Source organism: Nansenia antarctica (genome assembly GCF_963989245.1).
Source record: "Nansenia antarctica genome assembly, chromosome: 1".
NCBI classification, from domain to species: domain Eukaryota; kingdom Metazoa; phylum Chordata; class Actinopteri; order Argentiniformes; family Microstomatidae; genus Nansenia; species Nansenia antarctica.
In genome coordinates, this window is record NC_137674.1 from 69,241,442 (window position 1) to 69,264,594 (window position 23,153).

Consider the following 23,153-nt stretch of genomic DNA (forward strand, 5'->3'; position numbering starts at 1 on the left):
ACCTTGGAAACCTGATGACCAAGCCCAAATCATCTAGGAATCAGTACTCCAGGGTCTTATTGTGCCGAAGTCGATGCTAGTAATGTGAGCAAATGCAACTTTGTACCTGTTTTAGTACAGGTATGCTTAGGCCATTTGGAGATATGTTGGCACCATCTGTGCCATTTGACCTTTCTCATGTATCAGATTTATTTATTTATTTTTTGGGGATTTTTTTGGGTTGGCCGACCAATAGTATGGAAATTCGGCGTTGAAACCGGACATGACACATTCTCCAGTTGGAGAAAACTGGAAGTGATTTCGGCCGTGTTTACCGTCTCGGAAACAAAATGGTGGCATCCTATAGCATGCAAAGTTCTGAAAAAAATGTGATATCGATGAAGAGAATTGATCGAGGTAAGCTCTTTATATCACTTCGGATCCACCTGTGGGTCCGTTGGATCAGAAAAGGTTAAAGCTGAGTCCAAAAAACCCCCACATAATGTCATTTACATCAATGTCATACATAAATATTTAATTACATTACTCTCATCGAACCACAGGTCAGGATGGCCGAGTGGTCTAAGGCGCTGCGTTCAGGTCGCAGTCTCTGGAGGCGTGGGTTCGAATCCCACTTCTGACAAGTTTTTTCTTTATTATTTACTTTTTTAGATAAAACCGTCTATAATTATGATTTCCAAAATCGCTACAACAGAATTAATACGTTAATTCAGAACAATTGCCACAATGACACTTTTTATTTGTATGGTTCAACATCAATACTGTATATTAACCATCAAATAGTAACACTTACATGAGAACATTTGGAACTGTAAAATAGATCCTCCGTCTGCTTTGAAAAGGTGAACTCAGGACTAAATGAGAAACAAATGCAAAACAAAATAGGCCCATAATCAACAAACCTCTCCTGTTAAACATAAAGCATGTGATAGTCAACTGTATTCTATTAAAATACAAAATAATATTTGTTTAGAATATGTTCGCTGCAAAAAAATTACATTATCACACAGTATAAACCACCACCACTCTAGAGTACAGCATTATAGCCTAGTAAAACAATATCTCAATACATTAACCCTTTTTTCCATGAACTTTCCTGAAAACGTTTAGTACTGGTGCGAATCAACAGTAGTAACTAAGGCAAACTAGTATTTAAAGGGATATCGAAGTTTGATGCTTACATTAAAGCAGAAATGTAAAAATGACTCCATGTGATTTTGACAGACCTATTTGACCCATTCTCCAAATATGCAGATGTACAGTACTTTTACTTTTTTTAAGTAAAAGGCACAAAAAAAAAGGACAGCCCACATTTTCGTATACCGTACCTATGGCTTAAAGACCAACTAAATGCATATATTATTAAATGAAGGAGATCTTACCATAGCGATATCGGAGGCATACATATTAGATACATACATCAGTATGGTTAACACCATAAAATAAAATATAAAAAACATAAAATGTGATCTATTGTACGACCATGTGTAGAAAAACAGATGTTGGGAATAATATGTTAATCCTGGACTAAGAGGATGAACAACTGTCTTCATGAGGTTGAAAAAGCGTGGGGAAAAGTCTAATTGTCAGAGATAAAAAGTTGTCTAATCTGTTCTTGGGTGGTGGTGGGTTGGAGTAGCTTTGTTGTCCTTGACGCTTCACACCTTTAGGATGAAAAACAGTGGGATGAAAATAGAGTGAAAGCTACACTTCAAACGAGTGTTACACACATCACTGTCTGTGGCACATCACTGCCACATACAGTACTGCTTATCAATAGTATGTATTTACCCCTTCTATGAAGCAGCGTTCACTGAAAGTCACCAGTAGTCATCTTTACATCTGGGCACCTGTGGGAAAAAATGTGCCGTTGAAGAAAACACCCAATTACCTTTTGATATTGCTTGTATTTCCTCGCATTTAGTTGTGAATCATTTAAACGCAATCCTACTAGGGATGGACGGTTTTTCGGTTAAACCGAAAACCGGGGTTTATAAAAATAGAAACGTTTTTTTATCAAAACCGTCTGAAACCGTTTTTTTTTTTTTTGTTTTTGTTTTTTTTTTGGGGAACAATAAAATAGAATAAGAATAAAACTGGAACATGTCACATGTTTGTCGTGTGTGAAAATAACAATGATACAGTCTGAATCTGCCGCGCAATGAGTGAGAGGTTTGGTCAGTTGTGAAGAATAACTGAGGATTAATATCTAATTGGGATTATATTTAAGGGTAACGAATCACTCTATGGGAAAGATAGTTGCCTTCAGTTATTGGTAGATAGGAAAGGTTTTTTACAATTACTCGCTTACATTTAATAAGATCATTTTCGCTGCTCTCTGTAAAGCGCATTGGGTCACTTTTGTGAGAAATGCGCTATAGAAATAAAATGTGATTTGATTTGATCAATCAATCAATCAAACTTTATTTATGTTCTATAGCACAAATCATGCATTGAATGTAACTCCAAGTGCAGTATTTACTAAACCACAATATAATAAAACAAGAGCTATACGGATCAAGAGTGTTTGTGCACAGCGCCACTGTGTGTGAAGGCGCTACTGAAAGTGATGACAGAACGCATGTCTCAGAAGATACGCGGTCTCTTAGTGACGCAAAGGTAGTTCTGTATTTATCTCTATCTGTATTAGTACATTTATTTTGAAAGCTCTATTTTGACAGCTCTACCATGGGCACTTTTATTTTGATGGGGCATTCTTTGTTGATTGACTTACGACAGTTCAGGACGAGTCAGTCTCGCGGCATGTGGTTTTTATGAAAAGCTTTAAGTATGTTCACTGCATAATTCTAAGTCTAATATTTCAGTGATTATTGAGCAGTATTCAAATATTTAAATACATTGAGCAGCAGCTGAAACTTTGTCTAAGAACCAAGATATTGAGAAAGCAGTTCATTCAATGAAGACGCTGTTCCAAGAGATGATCTTCCGTACAGGCGTGCACCCTGGATCAGCGGAGCTGGTGTGTTAAGTGTTCATGTGTTTTCATGTATGGTGTAGCTTACAAAAGTCTGCCTTTCCACTTATATTTGTGAAACTAAGTAGCCTAAATGTGTTGCGACTGTGCTTACGGTGTGTTAATGGTGTTCGACATGAGTGTATTGTAGCAGTAGGGCTCAATAATTTGAAACTAGCGCTCTTTTTTTTTTTTTTTTTTTTTTCGGTTAACCGGAAAACCCCGGTTTTACTCTCTGACGGTTTTTCGGTTTCAATAATTGGAAACCGTCCATCCCTAAATCCTACTATATCTCAACATGAATATGCTACAAATCACTCTACAACATTCTAGTACTGTGTGTGACAACATGTAATAACAACATTGTTGAGTAATCTCAGCATTACAACACAGCAGAAAATGAAAAAAATACGAAGTAGACACTCACACTGTTCCAGACGTGGTGTTTGGCAGTATCATCCTCTCCACTTCGTCCCAGTCGAAGTCCTCAGTGGTGTGATCTGTCCTCACCCTCTCCTCAGGGTCAGAAGACGACCCCTCACCTCTTTGTCCCCAGAAGCTCTCTGGTGACCTGCGACCCCGTAGTAGACCGACAGCATCGTCACTCGTCGTTTTCTCGGGTGACATTTCAGGTCTGGCTCTGTCCGTTCTCTCAGGGTTCCGTCCCGCCGGAGACTCTCTCCCGGGGCTCTGCTGGAACCGGAGTCTGAGCATGACGTCAGTGTAGTTGGCATGTCCGCCGTCAACCAGCTCTTTGGCGACATGGACGCCATCGGCCACGATGTCCACCTCCCATTGAGCCTCAGCGATATACTGCCTGAAGTACACCTGGAGGCTCTTCTGACAGATGCACTCCTGGAAGAAAACCACTGCGTCGTCCGTCCACTGCCCCCCTCCGATTGGCTTAACTCCTCTCAGGAAGCATGGGTAGGTGACCTTCGGCAGTCGGGACAGCTGTTCGGGGAGTCGTCTCAGCTCAGAGCGATCGGCGTAGGGCACGTCCACACAGTGGCCATAGTCCACCAGGTTGACCAACACCACAGTCGCGCCCACGTGTACGATCTCCGCTCGACACCATTTGTTCGTGGTGTTGGACCTCACCAGGCAGCTCGACCCGGGGAGAAGGTGAGCCTCAGGCAGCGCTGGCACCTCCTCTGGGAGGTCGTGGAGGATGGTGGACACAGTGTTCATGATGGGGAGCAGGTGTTCCAGAACCACGTAGAACTCACACGGCGTGGTGACGTTTGCTGGAATGGCCAAGTAGCCCAGATCCATATTCACTGAGGCCAGGAAGAGCCTCTGGAGATGGAGAGGCCTGTCGCCCGGGACAGACTCTCCTGATGGTTGTTGTGGTTGCTGTTGTTGTTTCTGTGATGCTATTTTCAGTTGCTGGATTAACAACCTGTTCATCATGATTTCCACCATCCACAGGTTGTCGGCATCAGAGTAAGAGACAAACATGAATTTGATGTCCTTTCCCACCATTGCTTTGAGAGTTTCGTTCATTATCTTAGAAGCCATGTCTCCTTCAGTGGGGAGACCAGGGCCATTCCATTTACACAAAACTGCCTGCACAGGAATTTGCTTGAGGTCATTACAAAGCTCTTTAATGCAGTTAGCGGGGACTTCCTCTGTAGTGCCATGATCCAGAAGGAATACTCTGCATTCTGCCTGGTCAGCAGATGCATTCTGCACAACTGCTCTGTGCCATTGGTTGTCTTTGGTTGATTTTATCAAGCACTGAAGTCCTTCTTTAACATCCTCCTCAGACATGATTTTGCATTGGCTTTTCTTTTCAACTACAAGATTTTCAAAAACGGTGAACTCTTCTGTGCTCCTGTTAACTCTCAGGTAAAGATCTCCATTCTCCAAGACGGATAAAAGTGTCCCGCACTCTGTCTGCCCCGAGCTGATACTCTGAGGTGGGATCAAGGTCTCCTTCACTGGCTCTGCTAAGGGTTCAAAGGTCATCACACAAGGTGGACAGGAAGACCTTCTGATGACTCGTCTTCTGTGATAGTACCTGCCAGTGTAGTGTTGGTGGCGACCTCTGGTCGACCTCTTGGACACTTCAGATGAGAGCTTTTCATCTTGAGCACTAATGATTATCACCCTCCCAGAGTCAGTATCTGACTGTCTCTTTTCCTCTGTGACCGCTAAAGAACTGAACTGACACGCTAGCTGTTTGATATCAGGGTCAGAAGGACTTTCAGACCAAGTCAGGGCCTCCTCATTTTCAGTCACGGCATTGCTATTGTCAGCTTGGGTTGGGTAGGCATCCTGGATTTCAATGAGAACCTCCCACCGAGACCCAAAACAAGTGCAAAATTCAACCATGAGAGGTTTTCCCATTACAGCCTCAATGAAATATGCGTCACTTTCAAAAGAGTCAGTCTTTAGCAGTGTGCATGGTATGCTTAGTCTAGGCTGGGACAAATGTTTATTTGTCAGAAAGTAAGTTTTATCCTTCCCCACAACTGCTGTATTTCCATAGTCAACAAACTCTACTCTGAACTGGCCACTAGAGGCAGTGTCTCTTACAACTGCACGGTAGAGCGCACCATCATCTTCACATTCAGCTGCTACAAGGTCATTGATCCTCCGTTGCACGGATGTGTTGTTTTCCTTGGTGTCTTTAAACAGCTCTGAGTTGAGGTCTTCCCTAATGTCCAATATGGTTTGTTCATCAGCTTGCATTTGGATAAAGAATCTGTTGACTGTGTCAATGTGTGAAACAAACCCCAGACCTCTGAATCCTGCTGATCTTGAAGTGACAGGGAGGTTTTCAAGTTGTGGCAGTTTAATGGATCCTGGAGGCCGTTTGGAGGAATTGTCTATGTCATGTTCTGCGCATCTCTGATCTATTTTTCTGTCTGTGTTTCCTTCAGATTTGACCAGTTCTCCCTTACTCTCTCTATGACATTTCTTCTGTGAAGCAGGGATACTTGAGTGTCTTCTTTTGTGTCTGATTCTGCGTTCTCCATACTGCATATTTTGATCTTTTTCGGTTTTGATTGTTTCGGTATCATGGCTGGTGTTCTTCTTCGGTTGTTGACTCGCAATTAACTGCTTGACTTTCTCATTTATGTTAACGTTTTCATTGAATAAATCAAAAGCAACAGTCCCATCCTCATTCTTTCCGACGACTACAGCTCGGAGCGGCTTGTTGAGAACAGACATCTCCAGCCACTTGTTAACCTCTGCAAAGTCTTCCTCTTTTGAGATTTGTGAGAGACCACATCTCAAGGCCTGCATGGGGGTGAACAGCAAATCTGACGATTCACTTGGAATAGACACAACATGGCTTTTTTCAACAACGTACATGTTTCCATAATCCACAAAAAACACACAGAGATGATGGGGTGAATGAACACGGTGAGCCATGCCCCTATACCATTTTCCATCATAGTATTTTGCCAGGCAAAGTTTCCCCACAAGAGCTGCAGTGTTGGCACGCAGTATTTCCTCACTTTCCGTTGTAACTTTCTCCATCAGTTCCTCAATGATTTCACTGTTTCTGTCTAGCTGGCAATACATCTCCCATGGGCTGCACACGTGTGTGACATACACCACCTCATCACTGCCACTCCTCAAGTCAAAAGAATCATAGACAAAGGTCTCCATGCAGTCACACGGCAGGAGCTGCCCAGGGCTTCCCATTTCTCTTGCAAGGCCTTTTTCCAAAAGCTTCTTGGCTGCACTGTCGTGAGCGGTGTGCAGATCAACCACATTGAATCGGCCTTTGTTTTTCACATACAAGTGACACTTAACGCTGCATGTCAGGTTAAAGGACTGGTCCAGAACATACTCCTTCAGTAGATCACACGCCTCTGGACTCCACCCACCATGGCTGCTCTCAACAGCTCTCAAGTCATAGAGACTACATCTGAACGCTTGGCATTGCAGTTCAAGGTACTCTGGCAGTATCGCTTGAAGATTGTGTATGCTTTCTTTCACAATCATACCATAGTCCACAAAGATCACTTGACGGTAGTCTTTCTGTACCCCTATAATGCAGGCCCGGTACCACCTGCCATCATCTGCTGCCTTGGCCACACAATAGGGAACCCCTGGGTGCACAGGGACTGTGTGTGTTTGATAATACCGCTGCATCTCGTCCATCAGTTTGTCCAAGTTGGGACTGTTGCTTTGCAGCTGGCACCAAAAATCTGAGGGGGAGATGATGTGAGAGCAACGGACAGACAGTTCACTTCCGATCCCGGGCATCTCTGATTTTAATTCAACAGCTGGGACCATCGTTTTTGGCGTCTTTGTGATAAAGTGTCTATTTTCAGATTCCATCACAGGCACACTGACATGGGTCTCTGATACTCCTCTTGTGCAAATTCCAGATTGTCTTTTTTGGTAGACTTTCTGTTTCGCCATTTTCTTTCCCCTTGTTTCCTGTTTAATGACCACCTTGGAGGGAGTGAATTTCCAGTAATCTGCTTGATGTGCCTTGATCAAGAGCTCTGAAATGCTCTCTGCATTTGGAGTTTCCTTCACACATATATCGACAACACATCGATCTTTCCCTACATGGACAACATGCACAAGTAGAGCTTTGTTGTACACGGCTCTTCTAAAGTAGTCAATGGCAGAGGTAGTCCAAACCTCACTCACTGGTAAAACATTCACCAGAGAGCAACTCAGTGCAAACGGTGGTTCGCTGGCAAACTTGTCTGGGAGACGCTTAATCACATTGTGTGGGACTTTTTCAGTATTTCCAAAATCAGGGAAAAATACTTCAGCCCCATTATCAATAGTGTCTATCACTACGGCTCTGTAGTAACGCATGTCCTTCTCATACATCGCACAGCACAAAGCACCGGGTTCTGGATCCTCAAGAACCTCTTCCTCCAGCTTTATTGGATTGTAATATTCTGCCATTTCGTTCATCATCTCATCAAAGTCATGACTGCGTTTGTGTGTTCTTAACCAGAAATTGGTTGGGTCCACGATGTGTTCCAGATAAGCCTCAAACACGGAATCTTCTTGCAGTTTCTCAACATGGAGGGAATTATCCAGTACCTGGGCCATTACGGTCTTGTAATACGGCAAAAATTCAAAAACTAAATCACACTTTGTACGCTCAGCGGCAGCTTGACTTAGCCCCGCCTCCACAACGGGATGGTTTTCAGCACTGAACACTGTGACAGAATAGAGATTCTGCCCTTTGTCAAAGCCTTCGATTTCAACCTCCAAAACTCCACCCAGCAACCCTTTCTTCAGCCAACTCAGCTGCTGGGTCATCACGGCTTTGTCTTGGCCATCCAGACAGGCGAGAGCACACGGGAAAGCCATGAATGGTGTGGAGAGAAAATCTGCCGGGAGGTTATGGACATTTTCAATTTTCACAGACTCACAGAACCCATAATCAACGAATAAGATAATCACTTGGGGGTCTAAAGCCTGCAAAAAGCCTCTATGCCACTTCTCATCCTTCCCCTTGACTGAGAAGAGTGAGCCCGGACCAGCCTTATCAGGCGTGTTACTGGGGTCTTCGCTCTTCGACTCACACAACAGCGCCAACTTCTCTGACATCACCTGGAGACCTTCCGCTCTACTGGTAATTTGGCAGTAGAATTTCCCAGGGGACAATGCAGCGGTTACTCTAACCTTCACTCGTTTACCGGGGGTCAGCTTAGGTTCGCATAACGAATGGTTTTTGGACAGTTTGAAAGAAAACTCCTGTCCCACAGGCTTTTCAATCAACAGGTCCACGACAGGTTCATTGCTCTGTTTGAGAGGTGCTTCTGTCAGCATTCTGACCAGCAGAAGGAACGTGTCTGTGTCTACATGCTTTCCAAATTGCAGTCTGGAAAGGTCCCTGTTGATGTCATGGGCTTCGAGTATGAGGACTTGAGACAGAAGGGCCTGGATATGTCCTTTAACATTGCTTCCAATTAAGGACGAGAAGTACTTCTCAGACAGGGAATCCCAGTGGTCTCGCAATGGTAACACATTGGCAAAGAATCCACAAACTATCTTCGGGGGGAGCATAAACAGCTGATCCAGGGCAGGGGCCACGTGACAGATGTCAACACTCAGGACATTTCCGTGGTCGATGAGGAACACGTCACACAAACCTTCCTGTTTGTTTTGAACCTTTCCTCTGTACCAGCGGCTGGACAAGACATCCTCCACCAGACAGAGCTCCCCTACCTCCACAGCAGCCTTGGTCTTCACTGCATTCTGTATTTCCATCTGCAACATGCTGTAGTCCAGTTCACATGTTGTGAGGTATTGGCCCTGGAAATGTACCAGAGTATCTTCAGGGTTGCAGTCCACATGGGTTAACGTCAGTTCCACAGGCCACAGAGCACACGGCCCAGACAGGCGGAACTCCTCCTTAGAACTAGAAAGAACAAATAGTTTTTGTTTATTTGAAGATGAGAATATTTCTTGAAAACCCCACAATTTATTGTGTTGTCTATATGGATATTGCTTTCATCTCGCATGTTACTATTAGTGTTGAAAGAGATTTGGCACACTTTTTCTGTTAAAGCCACACTGCAGAATCTGTTTCCCACTAGGGGCAAAAGTAAGTAGAACAGTGTCTCTGAAGATACAGCTCCTTGGACAAAAATATGCTCTTCTGACATCTCTCCGAGCTCTCCAAGTTTCAACTTATGCTTCTAATTTGACTGACTAGATCAAACGAAGCCTCACTACTTCTACCTACCAGAACTAGAATCAAGAGTCCTCTAGCTCACCAACTGCCAAAGAGTTCTGGAACACTCACCACCTAGAGTGCCAAGTGTTCCATGTGGTATTTACCTAGCAACAACACTCTGATTGGTGAAGAAAGCGTTTCTCTAGCTCATCCAGGGGCCGAGCTAACTAGCGCTAGCTAGTTAACTAGTTAGCACTAGTTAGCTAAATCCCCTGCACCTCCCTGCACCCCCCGACGAAGACCGTGTGTCTTTACGTCACTCAGAGGCCGAGCTGTGGTGTTTTGAATATCGGCCCATTCATTGTCTATGGGATTTTTTGTCCGCTAAACGGGGCATTGTGGGTAAACCGTATGCCGTAATCTTCCGTCTGACAATAGCAACGCGAGTTGGAACGAGCCGCACGTTTTGACACCTCATGTCTACCTAGTGCCAAAACTGTGGGACGAGTAGCCAGGGCAAATTTAGCTATAATAATATGTACAATACTAATAGTGTGCCTTGCATCCTGTTTTGATTCAGCCACTAATTGATTCAGACAGTCCACTTTGATTCAGGCTGCGCAGAAAGGCAGTGAGTTATTATGACCGGAGAACAGAAAAAAAGCTGATTGAAGCTAGATTTAGGCCGCTTCCAGACCTACATTTCGTTACGATTTAGGGCGTAGTTAGTTACAATATGTTACAATGTTGCAATTAACCTCGTCGTTTGTGTTCGCACTGCAATCGAGACTGAATCGCTCTCAACAGGCTTTCAAAACAGTTTTGTGATTGGTCCGAATTTAGCGGGACATTTGGATTTCCTCTCTCTCTTCGCCCGTCGCCGGTCCCTTTAATCCCATACGTATCCTAATCGAAAATGCAACATCAGCGACGACTGTGGGTTATTGCATTTACTGCTGTTATATGGTTCATGTTCTTATACCAGTGCTCAGTATAGAGTATTTTAAATGAACATTCGTAATGTAGTCTCTGATGTTTATGGTCAATTAAATCAGCCTATTTTGTGAAACAAATAATGTTCCCGCTAATGGGTTAACCGAGCATTCTCGCACCTAACGTGCAAGCACCTAGCTTCGAACTATTTATAGCAATATGCGCGGGGCAAAAATAATCTATTGCCTCTAAAATCACCACGAACAGAACGGCGGAGGTACGGGTAAACAGAGCTCATGTTGGTGTCCTCAAAGGTAAGAGTTGGTTTTCTTTAACTCAACTGATAGCATTACCTTGCTGTTGTTGTTTACCGAATGCTCCATCTGACTGTCACACTGTGATTTTACTTGTGTAAACAGTTAATTAGGGCTGCCACAAACGATTATTTTCATAGTCGACTAGTCACCGATTATTTTAACGATTAGTCGACTAATCGGATCATAAATTACAGCTTATCACACAATTACGCAATCGCTCTAATTTAGCTAGCATCTTCTAAATCAGCTTCTAAATTTAGCTTGAAGTTAGTTGTTGTTGTAGGCATGTGCTAACTAAAAATAAAGACACACTCAAAAATAGATATTTTAATGAACTTTGCAGATTTATTTCTGGCATCACTTGCATGTAATGTAATGTAAAGAGTAGTAGAGAGTGCAAACTGCTGAGTAAAATGAGGTAGGCTAGGCACTAGGCAACCAAAAGAATACAAAAACAAAAATAAATACTTGTACAGAGTACAAAAGTTTTGCTTTGCTTCACTCATCTCTGGCATCAAACATACATTTTAAATGTATTGAATAGTGCTGCAAAATAAAATGAGGTAGGCACTAAGGCAACTAAAAAAGAGCAATTATCCACAAAAAGAAATGTTTGTAGAGAAAAGGTTTGGTCTCAATCAAATAACATAACAAAAAAAGTGCAGGAGACTGAGCAAAGAAAGTGTTTCTCTCCTGTGTGGACTATTCATTCATAGCGAGGAAAGTCAGCATTTCCACATGTTCTGGAGAGAGGCTTGCTCTCTTTTGAGAGCAGATGTTCCCTGCTGCAGAGAAGATCCTCTCGGATGGGGTGGAGGTTGCAGGGATGCACAGAAAAGATTTTGCCAGCTTTGATAGTGTGGGGAAACGCCCCTAATGTGCGTTATTTTGGCAGGCGAGATGCCAAACTTTTCTACCACCTCCTCCTACAGCACATAACGTAAAATAATGTAAGAAGGCTTTTAACGTAACGATATCGTTAGCCAATAACAAGCTAACTAGCTTAGCGAGACGAGCCATCGTCTTCCTCGTCATCTGCCACAACGTGCTTCCTTTTTAGATGCTCGCGCATCATTTCTCCGTTTGTTTTTCCGGGGACGTCACGTGTGCCCCGGATGACCGACACTGCGCATGTACATCAAAGACACTGGGAGACGCTAGCCAGTGGCAGCTTCAGGGAAGAAAAACGAATGCTTATCGCTTATTTCAGCTCCAAAAAAACATGCGACGACGTCGATTACCAAATATGTCGGCGACGATTTTGGTAATCGAAGTCGTCGCGACTAGTCGACTAATCGTGGCAGCCCTACAGTTAATGAGTAACGTTAGCCGGTTTTGTGCGTGTACTCTCATGTAGGCCTACTTCGTATTGATCTTTTTGTGTGTGTCATGCGCGTTCCGCATGTTCCGCTGCAGCTGTAGGATATATTGGTATTTGATCACCTTCTATATAAAATCACCTGCTCGGCTTTAATGACTTAACCGCTATTTAAGAAATTATAATTGTTGCCACCCTCTAGTTTTTGGTGAAATTACGTCTTTGTTCGCTCCGCACGCGAAAAATTACCGCTCCGCCACTAATGTGAAAAATCCTGGAGGAAACACTGCTAACTAGACAGGTACAATCCTGCAAGCACACTAATAAATAAAAAGTCACCTGTGGTCTGTTTCTTAGCAACAGCTTATAGGCTACATTAAAATGTACATGTTCATGGTGTAAACCAAAGGGGAGGTGTTACATTTATAGGCTACCTTTTAGAATAGAGTTATGTTACATTAGCTTAAATGACAAACCCTAACCCATTCATAATTGAAATAAAACCATACATTTGCTTTTAATCTTCAGTAATTTGGTATTTCTTTATAAGTACAAAGTAATTAGAGATAGCCTATTGTAATCAGATAGTGATGCTGTTACAGTTTATGAACAGTCTCTATTACACTTGTGGAATAACAACCACTCAGCTCCCTTACTGTGCAATATCTAAGGAATGTAGGGATGCACCAAATGTTCGGCAGCCAAAGTTATTCGGCCAAAAATAGCACATTTGGTGTTCGGCCGAATGTATGAAAAGGCAGAATGTTCACCGAATACAAGACTGTGAATGAGATGAGCATTAGGTGATGATTGCCTACTGCCAAGTCATATAATTACAGCAAACATGTAGGCAGTTTGGCATCTGTTCTCTTAACAACGAGAGGCACATTCCGATATTATGGGTGTGTTCTCACTAGAACATTTGCTTCACTTGAAACGGAGTTTAGGATAAAATTTGCTTTGCTCTGCGTCGTTTGGAGCGGTGAGAACGCGCATTCGAAGTCGCTCCCGCAGCAAACAACCAACGGATGCTCCGCTTGAAAAGGGTGGTGTAACAACTCAATAAAAACGCTTTACATGTGTAATTAATGTTACTGCACAGGCATAAAACAGACAAAATCCAGTGCAGCTATCATAGACAATAGTTTAATTCAGGGCATGACTTTTGAGAATATTCAACTTACATTAGGTTTTCTGAAGTCAGTCTGGGCAACATTGTTGTGGCAAGAGGCTGATTCCTGAAATGTAATTGAACACACTTCATTAAAATGCCAATATATCATACTATCCCATGTGGCTTAATATTCAGAGCAGAGGTCCATTCCTAGAGGGCAGGGACATACGCATACGCATATTCAGCATTGTATAGAATGGAATGGAACGAGGAATGGTACTGCAGGGTTCGACATTAACGGTTGCCCTATTGCCCAGGGCAAGTAAAAGAAAATAGCGGTACGCTATTGCGGGCTGCCGCTGTCTGCCTTGGCTGAACCTCTCTGCCTGTTGGGAATGACGTCATTAGACGTAGCTTTTAGTTTGTTCATTCGAAACATGGTGGAAGGCTCGCAGCCAAAGTTAGCTAAATTAGATTATGAGAAAGATAATAGACGCAGAAACATATCCATGGGTGGAGAATGATACCACAATACCAGCTATGTACTGCACTGTCTGCAGACAATTCCCGGGCATGTGAACTAGGGGTGGGACAAAATATTGATCTGGCAGTTGCGCGCTGCAAAAACTGAAACGTCAAACTCTGCAGTGTAGTATCCTACAGATACAGAAACGTAGGTGCCTCATTGACCACTGTTGTATGTAGCTGCTATTAGGGCTGGGACGACGCGTCGACGTAATCGACTACGTCAATACGTCGACTTGCGTAATGTGCGTCGGTGCGTCGCAAATAAACAACATGGCTGCGACCAGTGGAAACATGGAGGAGGCTACTAGCTAATGTTACACAAGCAATGTAGCTCACCACAGTTTGTATGTCTTGTCTTCTGGTGTTAGTAACGTTAGCTATGTAGCTGGCTAGCTACGGTAGCCTATTGTCATTGTGGTGATCGCACCTACGTTATCTAGCTTGTAGCTCGCATGCTACGTTAGCATCAATTTAGCTAATCATAACATAGCAGCGTTTCTAACTGCAATAGCGGCACTGCGCCGACGTGGTGGCGGGGGCGCTGTTTTGCAAATAAGTTAGCTTTCGTTTTTGCTAGTGAAATAATTGATAGTATGTTGACTGCTCAAGGAGAATACATATTTGAAAGTACAGAATGCCTGAGAGCCTTATATTGCATTATATTATATTATATTTTAAATGGTCATCTGGTGCCTGAATATTGTGTTTTCCTTTACATAAATAATGACATTTCCACCATAAATTGATGCAGAAAGGGCACAAATTGGTGCATATCAATTCACCAGAATGCAAGAAATTAAGTGTTTGATGTTTAAGGACCCCCAGACAGCCCCGCTTCATGGGCCCCCCCGATGTCAAACACCACTGGTACCACCTCCGCCTAATTTTGAGACAGGAAAAACCCTGATGGCCATGTTGGCATTCAAGTTGGCTAAACATAGCAGTGATTGGGCCTGTGTCTGGGGCTGTTTGACAGAGGCAGTTACAGTAGTAGTAGTAGCAGGTCGCCGAATTAAAGGTGTCTGTGTTTAATCGCAGGCCCACAGACAGCCCCCATTTAAGCTGATCATTTAAAAGGGCGGCCGTCTGAGTAATGTGCATGTCACACGCTGCTTTGTTTTATAAGAGCAGCAGCTATTACCCAGAGTGCTTTATAAAGACACTGTTAAACAGAGAGAGACAATACAGCCATTATTTTGGGGGAAATTAAGTGATACATTAATCGAACAGTAAAAAAAATAACCGTTAGACTAACCGCTAAATTAGTCGTTAGAGTAATCGACTAACCGAAAAAATAATCGCTAGATTAATCGTTAGAAAAATTGTCGTTAGGGACAGCCCTAGCCGCTATGCGTCTGACTGTCTATCGTCTAACGAGGCTGAAAAGGCCCCATCACCCCAGGTCCGGAGCTGGGTCCTGGTGGTCTTGAGGGTGGTTTGGTCATCAGACCTGAGGCAACGGGAGGGGGTGTGGAGGGGGACGAGGTCGGCAAGGTAGGAGGGGGCCAGATTGTTGATGGCTTTGTCAGTGGTGAGTAGGATTTTGAATTGGATCCTGTATTTGACCGGGCTGGTATTTGTCCAGGTTTGGAGGACAGGGGTGATGTGGTCACGGCGGCGAGTGGAGGTGAGCAGACGGGCAGCAGAGTTCTGGACGTATGGAATTTGTTTAGGATGTTATTAGGCAAACCGTAGAGCAGGGGTCACCAACTACATTTGTCCAAGGGCCAGAATTTCGAAGCATACACTGTGGGGGCCGGACTTATATTTATTTATTTTATTTAGGCATAATTAGCATATTATTGTTTAATATTTTCACTTTCTTTCAAAATGTATGTTATTAATGGCTTATTATCAGTGTTAACAGACTCCTGACACCTATACTGCAGCTAGCCACCAGGGGGCGATCAAGATATTTTGGCTTCACTTTGTTATTACACATTGTAATCATTTTCAGTTATCAATCATGCAAAATGTCACTCTCAAAAAACCTGAAGCGTAAAATTCACGTGGAAAACCGCAGCTTTAATGAGGAATGGACTGACAAGTACGCATTCATCTTGCCAACATTTAGTAAAGCAAAACCTTTATGCCTCATCTGCACTGAAACGGTAGCTGTTGAAAAACGATACAATCTTCGCCGTTACAATTATACAAGGCATGCAGCTTTCAGAGAATCATACCCTGAGAAGTCATATCCTGAGACCCGTCGCAGAAAAATTGCAAGCTTAAAAGCTGGATATGGACATGCCAGTGGAATTATTAGCAGAACGTTATCTGAACGAGAGGGCAACTAGTGCATCTCTCCCGGCTGTCTGGGTTCTACAAGCATAACACGCCATTTACCTCATCCATTTTTTGACTGAGAAGTTAGTTGTTATTTAAGTCACTATAATGTGGATGTGAAAAAATAGGCTATAACACGAAATGTTAAACAAGAGCATGTGGAAGAAAAAAAACATTAAATGTTAAATGAGATCTATGAGTGTCCCCTCATTTTTGCATGCGAATAGGCGCTACGTCTGCCGCATTCCATTTAAAAGATGGGAATTAGTTTCAGCTTTGCTACTATACTTTACTATTATATACTAGTATACTATACGGCTATTTAGATGCAAGGTTGCAGCTTTGTGAATGAGTTAGGTCTGAATCGTCCTGCATTGGAAGAACTATATATGCTATGGCCGCGTTCGTAAATTCGCTCTGAGAGAGTCAGAGCGTCCATGTGACTGCCTCTAGTCCAATCAAATTACTTGGTTCCATGACGACGTTGAATCCAGTGTGCGCATCGACGAATTTACGAACGCGCCCTATATGTTCTAAACGGTATTTCCGTCCTCACATTTTCTGAATTCATTAATATTTAAAAAACATAAATATTCCACGGGCCCGATGGGAAGCTTTGGTGGGCCGCATTCATCCCGCGGGCCACCTGTTGGTGACCCATGCCGTAGAGGATGCTGTTGCAGTAGTCGAGTCGGGAAGTTATGAAGGCGTCCTTGATGATGTAATCGCCTATGTAACACTCTATGACAGGGGTCGGCAACCTATGGCACGCGTGCCAAGCAATAAGTGCGAGAATGGGAGAATGTTTTTATTGTATTTTATGTTGGCCGCGTTCGTAAATTCGCGCACACTTGGTTCAACGTCATAATGGGACCACGTAATTTGATTGGACTAGAGGCAGTCTCGGGGACGCTCCGGCGCTCTCAGGGCGAATTTACGAATGCAGCCCTAGTCTCTCATCCACTCCACGAGAGCCGTATTCTGGCGCAGAAGTAAAATTCTGAATTCGATTCGATACAAGTGTTACTGTTAAGCACACATAACAATATAATAATAATATATAATAAGTGGGGTTTTGTGTCCCAGAAAGACCGTGCTGAATGTGTCCTATGTCACGAAAATTTTGTTTGCCGAACTTCAAGCGTTAAACGGCATTATGAGACCAAACATCAGAAGTCGTTCAAGGATGAAACAGACAAGGCCGAATCAATAAGACGTGCTGTGTCAAGGTATGGGAAGCAGGCCAGCACCTTTAAAGTAGTGCTGTCCCAAACGACTATTTTTCTAACGATTAATCTAGCGATTATTTTATCGATTGGTCGATTAGTCTAACGACTAATTTATCGATACGTCTAACGATAATTTTTGGACTGTTCGGGAAAAAAAAAGAAAAAAAACAAAACGTATTTGTCTCCACCTCACTGCTATAGCTAACGTTACTCTCGCTGCTATGTTATGATTAGCTAAATTGATGCTAACGTAGCATGCGAGCTACGAGCTAGATAACGTACAGTAGGTGCTCGCACCACAATGACAATAGGCTACCGTAGCTAGCCAGCTACATAGCTAACGTTACTAACACCAGAAGACAAGACATACGAACTGTGGTGAGCTACATTGCTTGTGTAACATTAGCTAGTAGCTATCCATTTTTCACTCATACACTTAATTGTCTCGCCTGGTAAAATAAAGGTAAAAAAAAAAAACGCCATTTTGTTTATTTACGACTAACCGACGCATATTACGCAAACCGACGTATTGACGTAGTCGGTGACGTCGATGACGTCGACTAATCGTAACAGCCCTACTTTAAAGCATTTGCCACTGCTAAAAATCACGCAACTGAAGCAAGCTTTCGCATTGCTCATTGCTCATTGCATTGCGAAACGTGGAAAGCCATTCACTGATGGAGAATATATTAAGGAGGCTTTCCTCTGTAGCTCAGATGTTTTGTTTGAAGGCTTATCAAACAAAGACACAATAAAATCAAGAATAAGACATCCCAGTGTCAGCCAGAAGTGTGGAACGAAGAATAGGAGAAATGGCAGAAAACGTGAAAGCGCAGCAGACCGCTGGTTTGAAAGATGCGACGGTGTTTAGCCTGTAGATGTGAATGACATGCCATGTTACTTAAAGTGACCAAGTACCACCCCCAGATAATGGAGTTGAGCAAAGGTTACAGGGCCAGGGATCACATTGATTGTTAGGACTGTTTACATGGCTTTGCATACATAGCTCTTTGCAACCCCAAAAAAATGTTTGTTGTGGTTGGAATAAAAGAATAAAATGTAAGTAACAACCAAATAATTATATAAATATAAATTATAATTCATACAAGTAAGACCCTTGTATAATCACCATCCAGTTAGGCCTACTTATTAAAATGATAACCATAGGGAGCGCAGTTAGCAGCATTGCAACTTTGGTAGAAATTGAGCGCTCCAATTTGCTTAAAGTTGTGCTACGCATCACAACGTTTAGTTGTCTTAGATGTTATGTTGGTCATTTTGTTCAAGTTTCAGTTAGTTGACTGTTAGGCCTGTTTATTTAGCATACATGGCTTTGCATACATAGCACTTTGCTGAAAATTGTTGTTCATGTTGTGGAATAAAATTGCAGATCAGTTGGTCTGTTTGGTTTGGTTTGATGTCGAGTCATAATTAATGTTGATATTGTGGTTGGCACACTGACTAACAAGAACATTTTAAAATGGCACTTCATATCAAAAAGGTTGCCTACCCCTGCTCTATGACAAACAACGCCATTGGTTGATGGGAGTGCAGTGGCTGGTTTGGGTTCTAGAGTGACACAGATCTTCCTTGGTCCTCCTGGGGTTAGTTCATATTAGTAACATCTGCTGGCACGGGGTAATGGTTTATTACATGTTAATGAACATGTTAATTTAGTCGCAACAAGGACAATATTCAAGCGCTCAGGCTATGCCACAACCCCTGGTATCCATTCGCAAACTTTGTTTGAGAAAGCTGATAAAGTAGCATGTTATCTATTTAAAATGTGACAAACAATGTCAAACGAAATGCAACGTCATAGATTCTAAATGCACCTCGCTGCTGCTGAATATTAATGCACCCATTGATACTTTGCACTCCGTGCCAGATAGTGCAAACAATGTGTTAACGTTTCTTTGTCTCAAGTGATGTCAAGGAATTGTGCATATGGGTCATTCTACAGAAACGGTGGCATTTGGTAGAGATGCTCCGATCTGATCGGCGCCGATCGATTTTGATGGTTGATGGTCTTGATCGGTTTTGAGTTCTCAAAACGGCCGATCAAACACGGCCGATCAGTTTAGAGAAATGGCGTCGCCAGTCTGGCAATATTACACAGTGTCGGAAAGAGACAACAAATATGCAGTTTGTAATGTCTGCTCAAAAGAAATACCTCGCGGAGGAACGCACGCAAGGTCTTTCAATACCACGAATATCATACGGCATTTGAAGGCTCGTCACACCAAGGAATTTAACGAGTTTGATAAATTGGCGAGCACTAAGGCCAGAGAGAAAGAGTCGTCGAAAGAACGTTCGACGCCACTCACTCAGCTAACTGTTACAGAGACATTGAAACGACAGCAACCATACGGCAACAACAACAAGAAACGAAAAGAAATAAATGCGAAAGTAATGGAATCCATATGCCTTGATCAGCAGCCCCTGTTTGTTGTGGAAGACGCCGGGTTCAAACGCCTTGTTTCCTGCCTGGATCCACGCTATACGCTGCCGGGGCGAAAATATTTCAAATGCCGTATGATATTCGTGGTATTGAAAGTCCTTGCGTGCTGCTTAATCAGAAGTAAGGTTTGAGTCTGAAATCTCCTTAGGTGCAATGTTTTGTTTTTTTGTTTTATTGATTATTGCTGACTTGCTGTCTTATCTCCTCCTAAATATGACTTGAAACTGATTGACTTGAAACAGTATTTTATATTTGGCTATAGCCTATGCAGTTTAGTTTGGGTATGTTTATTGTTCCTCAGGAAAGCTACAGTATAAGCTCCAAGTTCTCTAAGAGCCTCTAGTTCCTCTCAATCGAGTGGAATGTTGCACATTTGATGTGACAGTGTACATTTTATTTATTATGATTTTTATTTTCACATTTTATTTGTTTTTCCTGAAGTAAGCTACAGGTGGTTGTGAATTCAATAAAACAGATGGTTGTCAATTCGTGATACTTTCTCATCTCCTAATTTCATTTGAATACTTAATATACAATGTCAATGGTGTTAAGAATAATTAAAAACATAAATAATGCTACACAATAAATAGAATGCTTCAATTGCCATTTTCGACGCTGTGATCGGTGATATCGGATCGGCAGATCACTGATTCCAGTGATCAGTGATCGGCACCAAACGGAGCATCTCTAGCATTTGGAATTGCAAATATATTTTTACTTAATCAAAAATGTGTGTACAATAATAATTAACCTCTTATTTTAGATTTTTTTTAATACATTCACTCAAACCAGGAGGAGTAGTAACGGCAATGACAATTTACAGAACAAATGGGTTTTTACTAAATGGCCACTGCAGTACCTTAAGCCACATGTCTTTCAATCATATCAAAATCATTCAAATATCAAATTTAATCAATATCTTTTTATTTTTTTCCCCTTCGTATGAAATGAGTAACACCAGTGACATATTTAAAAGCCTTGTGTAGAATTTAACACATACATCGTCAAATCTATAACAAATGAAGAGACAGCAGACTGACCATGTGCATATGTTGATCACATGTCCTCCAATGACCTCTTGAACCAAAAAGTACTTCTAAAAGTTATTTCATTTCTTTGAAAATAAAAGTTTTGTGAGGCAGTAACACCAATGACATGAAATGGCGTGACCACTCTTACCATTATATTATTTATAATATTTAGTTGGTGTTTCAGCTTTTTAGGTTTTCTATTCCATAAATGTGACATTTGTGTTTATTTCATGACATTTAAAGTAGGAAAAAAAAATTAAAAAAATAACTCAAAATATGGTTCTAAACTTCAATACATGGTCAGAGTGACAAGCAAATTGCTTGCACTTGGTATTTTATATAAATTATAAAAAAACAAGAATTGCTCATTACATGACTCAAATATACTGTATGTTATTATGATAAGAACAATGTATATTTATCTAAAACATATATTACATGTGATCATTACGTTTATTTAAAGTATTTTGATTGCTGCAAAGGTGAGAGACAGGAATGCCACTGTTTCTGTAGAATGACCCATATACGTTATTCATATCTTGCAGTAAGTTCTATAGTATCTTGAAGTTGAAGTTTGTATGTAAACTTGAAGTTGTATGTAAATGTTCCATTGGTTTATTATATGGTACTCTGGTAATTAAATTATGAAGCTACTCTTCCAATTAATGAGACAACTGAAAATATATTTTAATAAGTAAAATGCATAGTTTAATATTATCAGTATGTATAGCATAATGATACTGCTGGCTACTCTGTAGCCTCTTTTCTAAATAGGACAGACATCAGTCTTCACATAGATACAATAGACATCTATAGTCCTTTAAACATTTTAACTCCTGCTTTCTGGGCAGTTCGGCCTTTTGGCACTTTATTTTGTATGAATGATGGCAGGCACACGTGGACAAGTTGCAGTCAGTGTGTGTGTGTATGTTAGAGACGAGTAAGAAAGATGTAGGCTTTTTGCCTTTATAGTGGTATCTTTTCTTCAGTTAACACAGATATTGTGATGTATTGTTGATGAATTGTCTTACAATGTATTGAATATCGCAGAATCCCTGTATCGTGATACCATCTGGGGGCAAAATATTGTAGGGAAATAGTGCAGGGAAAGTAAAAATGTTGATGGGGCAAGTAGATTTGAGAAGTACTTGACCTGCAGGTCAAGTCTGAAACAACCTTAACGTCGAACCCTGTACTGTACTGTGTGTTTGACACCACTCCTCATTCCATTCATTACAATGAGCCCGTCCGACGATTTCTACCTCCACCAGCCTCCCCTCATTATATGTAATGTACTGAGTGGGATACACAGAGGAGTGTATGACAGTTCAATAACATTTTTGCTCTCAAACTTTCCTCTCACAAAACATAGTTAATAATACCTAAAATATGGTAACATCACAATGATAATAATACTATATTAATACACTCAACTCTGAATTTCCAATAAAATATAGTATCTAGCCGTATAGCATGCAAAGCAAAGAGCTTCCATCACGCCAACTGGCCAAAAACATCTGCTGATGAGATGTTAATGCAGATTAAGATTAAGGTAACCTATTTCTTACCTAACTGTGTAGGCTCACACTTTGTAGAGGTCCGGGACCCTCATATCACCTGGGCAGTTAACCTATAAGGAGAGAAAGTTTCTGGCTATTTACAAAGAAAACGAACTACTTCCTGTGGGGAAAAAACACACACAAACACACACACCTACAGCCCCCACCACACACACAACAATAAAGTGATTCTGCCGTGGTGGAGCTGGCTATGACAGCAAGACAGTAACGCTTTGGTTTGAATAGAAGTATCTCCACCTCTTCACACATCCAATGTTCAGCTCATAGTCTGCATAAGGACATAATGACCCAGCAAAAATGGAAAATATGATGAAGACATTCCCATGGAAACGGGACAAACCTCTATATTATATTGTTATATAACTGTAGTCAGTAGCTTGCTAGATACATTAAACAATCCATGCCAAGAATGTCACTCAAGTGTAAAATACGTGTAAATTGTAGCGAATATCTGCACCTTCAGCTAGCCAACTGACTCGACAGGTAGCATAGGTGATGATGGATAGATGGACTGTCACCGAATCGATATTATTCAAATACTTATGGAATCAATTACTTATATCAATGACTTATTGTTCAATTACTTAAGGAATATAATATATATTATATAATACAAACCTGGTAACAAAGGCCGCGTTCGTAAATGAGCTCTGAGAGCGCCGGAGAGTCCACGTGTCTGCCTCTGGTCTAGATAACCTGCTCACGTGTCTGCTGAGCTAGCCAGCTAGCAGCTCGTATGGTAATTGCACTGTTCGAAAAATAAAGG

The 23,153-nt window shown here is 41.9% G+C and overlaps 1 protein-coding gene across 1 annotated transcript; it reads right to left on the reverse strand.

Annotated features, from left to right (window-relative positions):
- Positions 1-753: 753 nt before the first annotated feature.
- Positions 754-22,419, reverse strand: tdrd15 (tudor domain containing 15; the record flags this gene model as incomplete). The annotated part of the gene is made up of 4 exons (XM_080525536.1): positions 754-1,664; positions 1,792-1,850; positions 3,402-9,332; positions 22,394-22,419. The coding sequence occupies 3 exons, from the start codon at positions 22,417-22,419 to the stop codon at positions 1,811-1,813; spliced, it is 5,997 nt and encodes a 1,998-aa protein (XP_080381662.1). The 3' UTR covers positions 754-1,664; positions 1,792-1,810.
- Between the last annotated feature and the right edge of the window lie 734 nt (positions 22,420-23,153).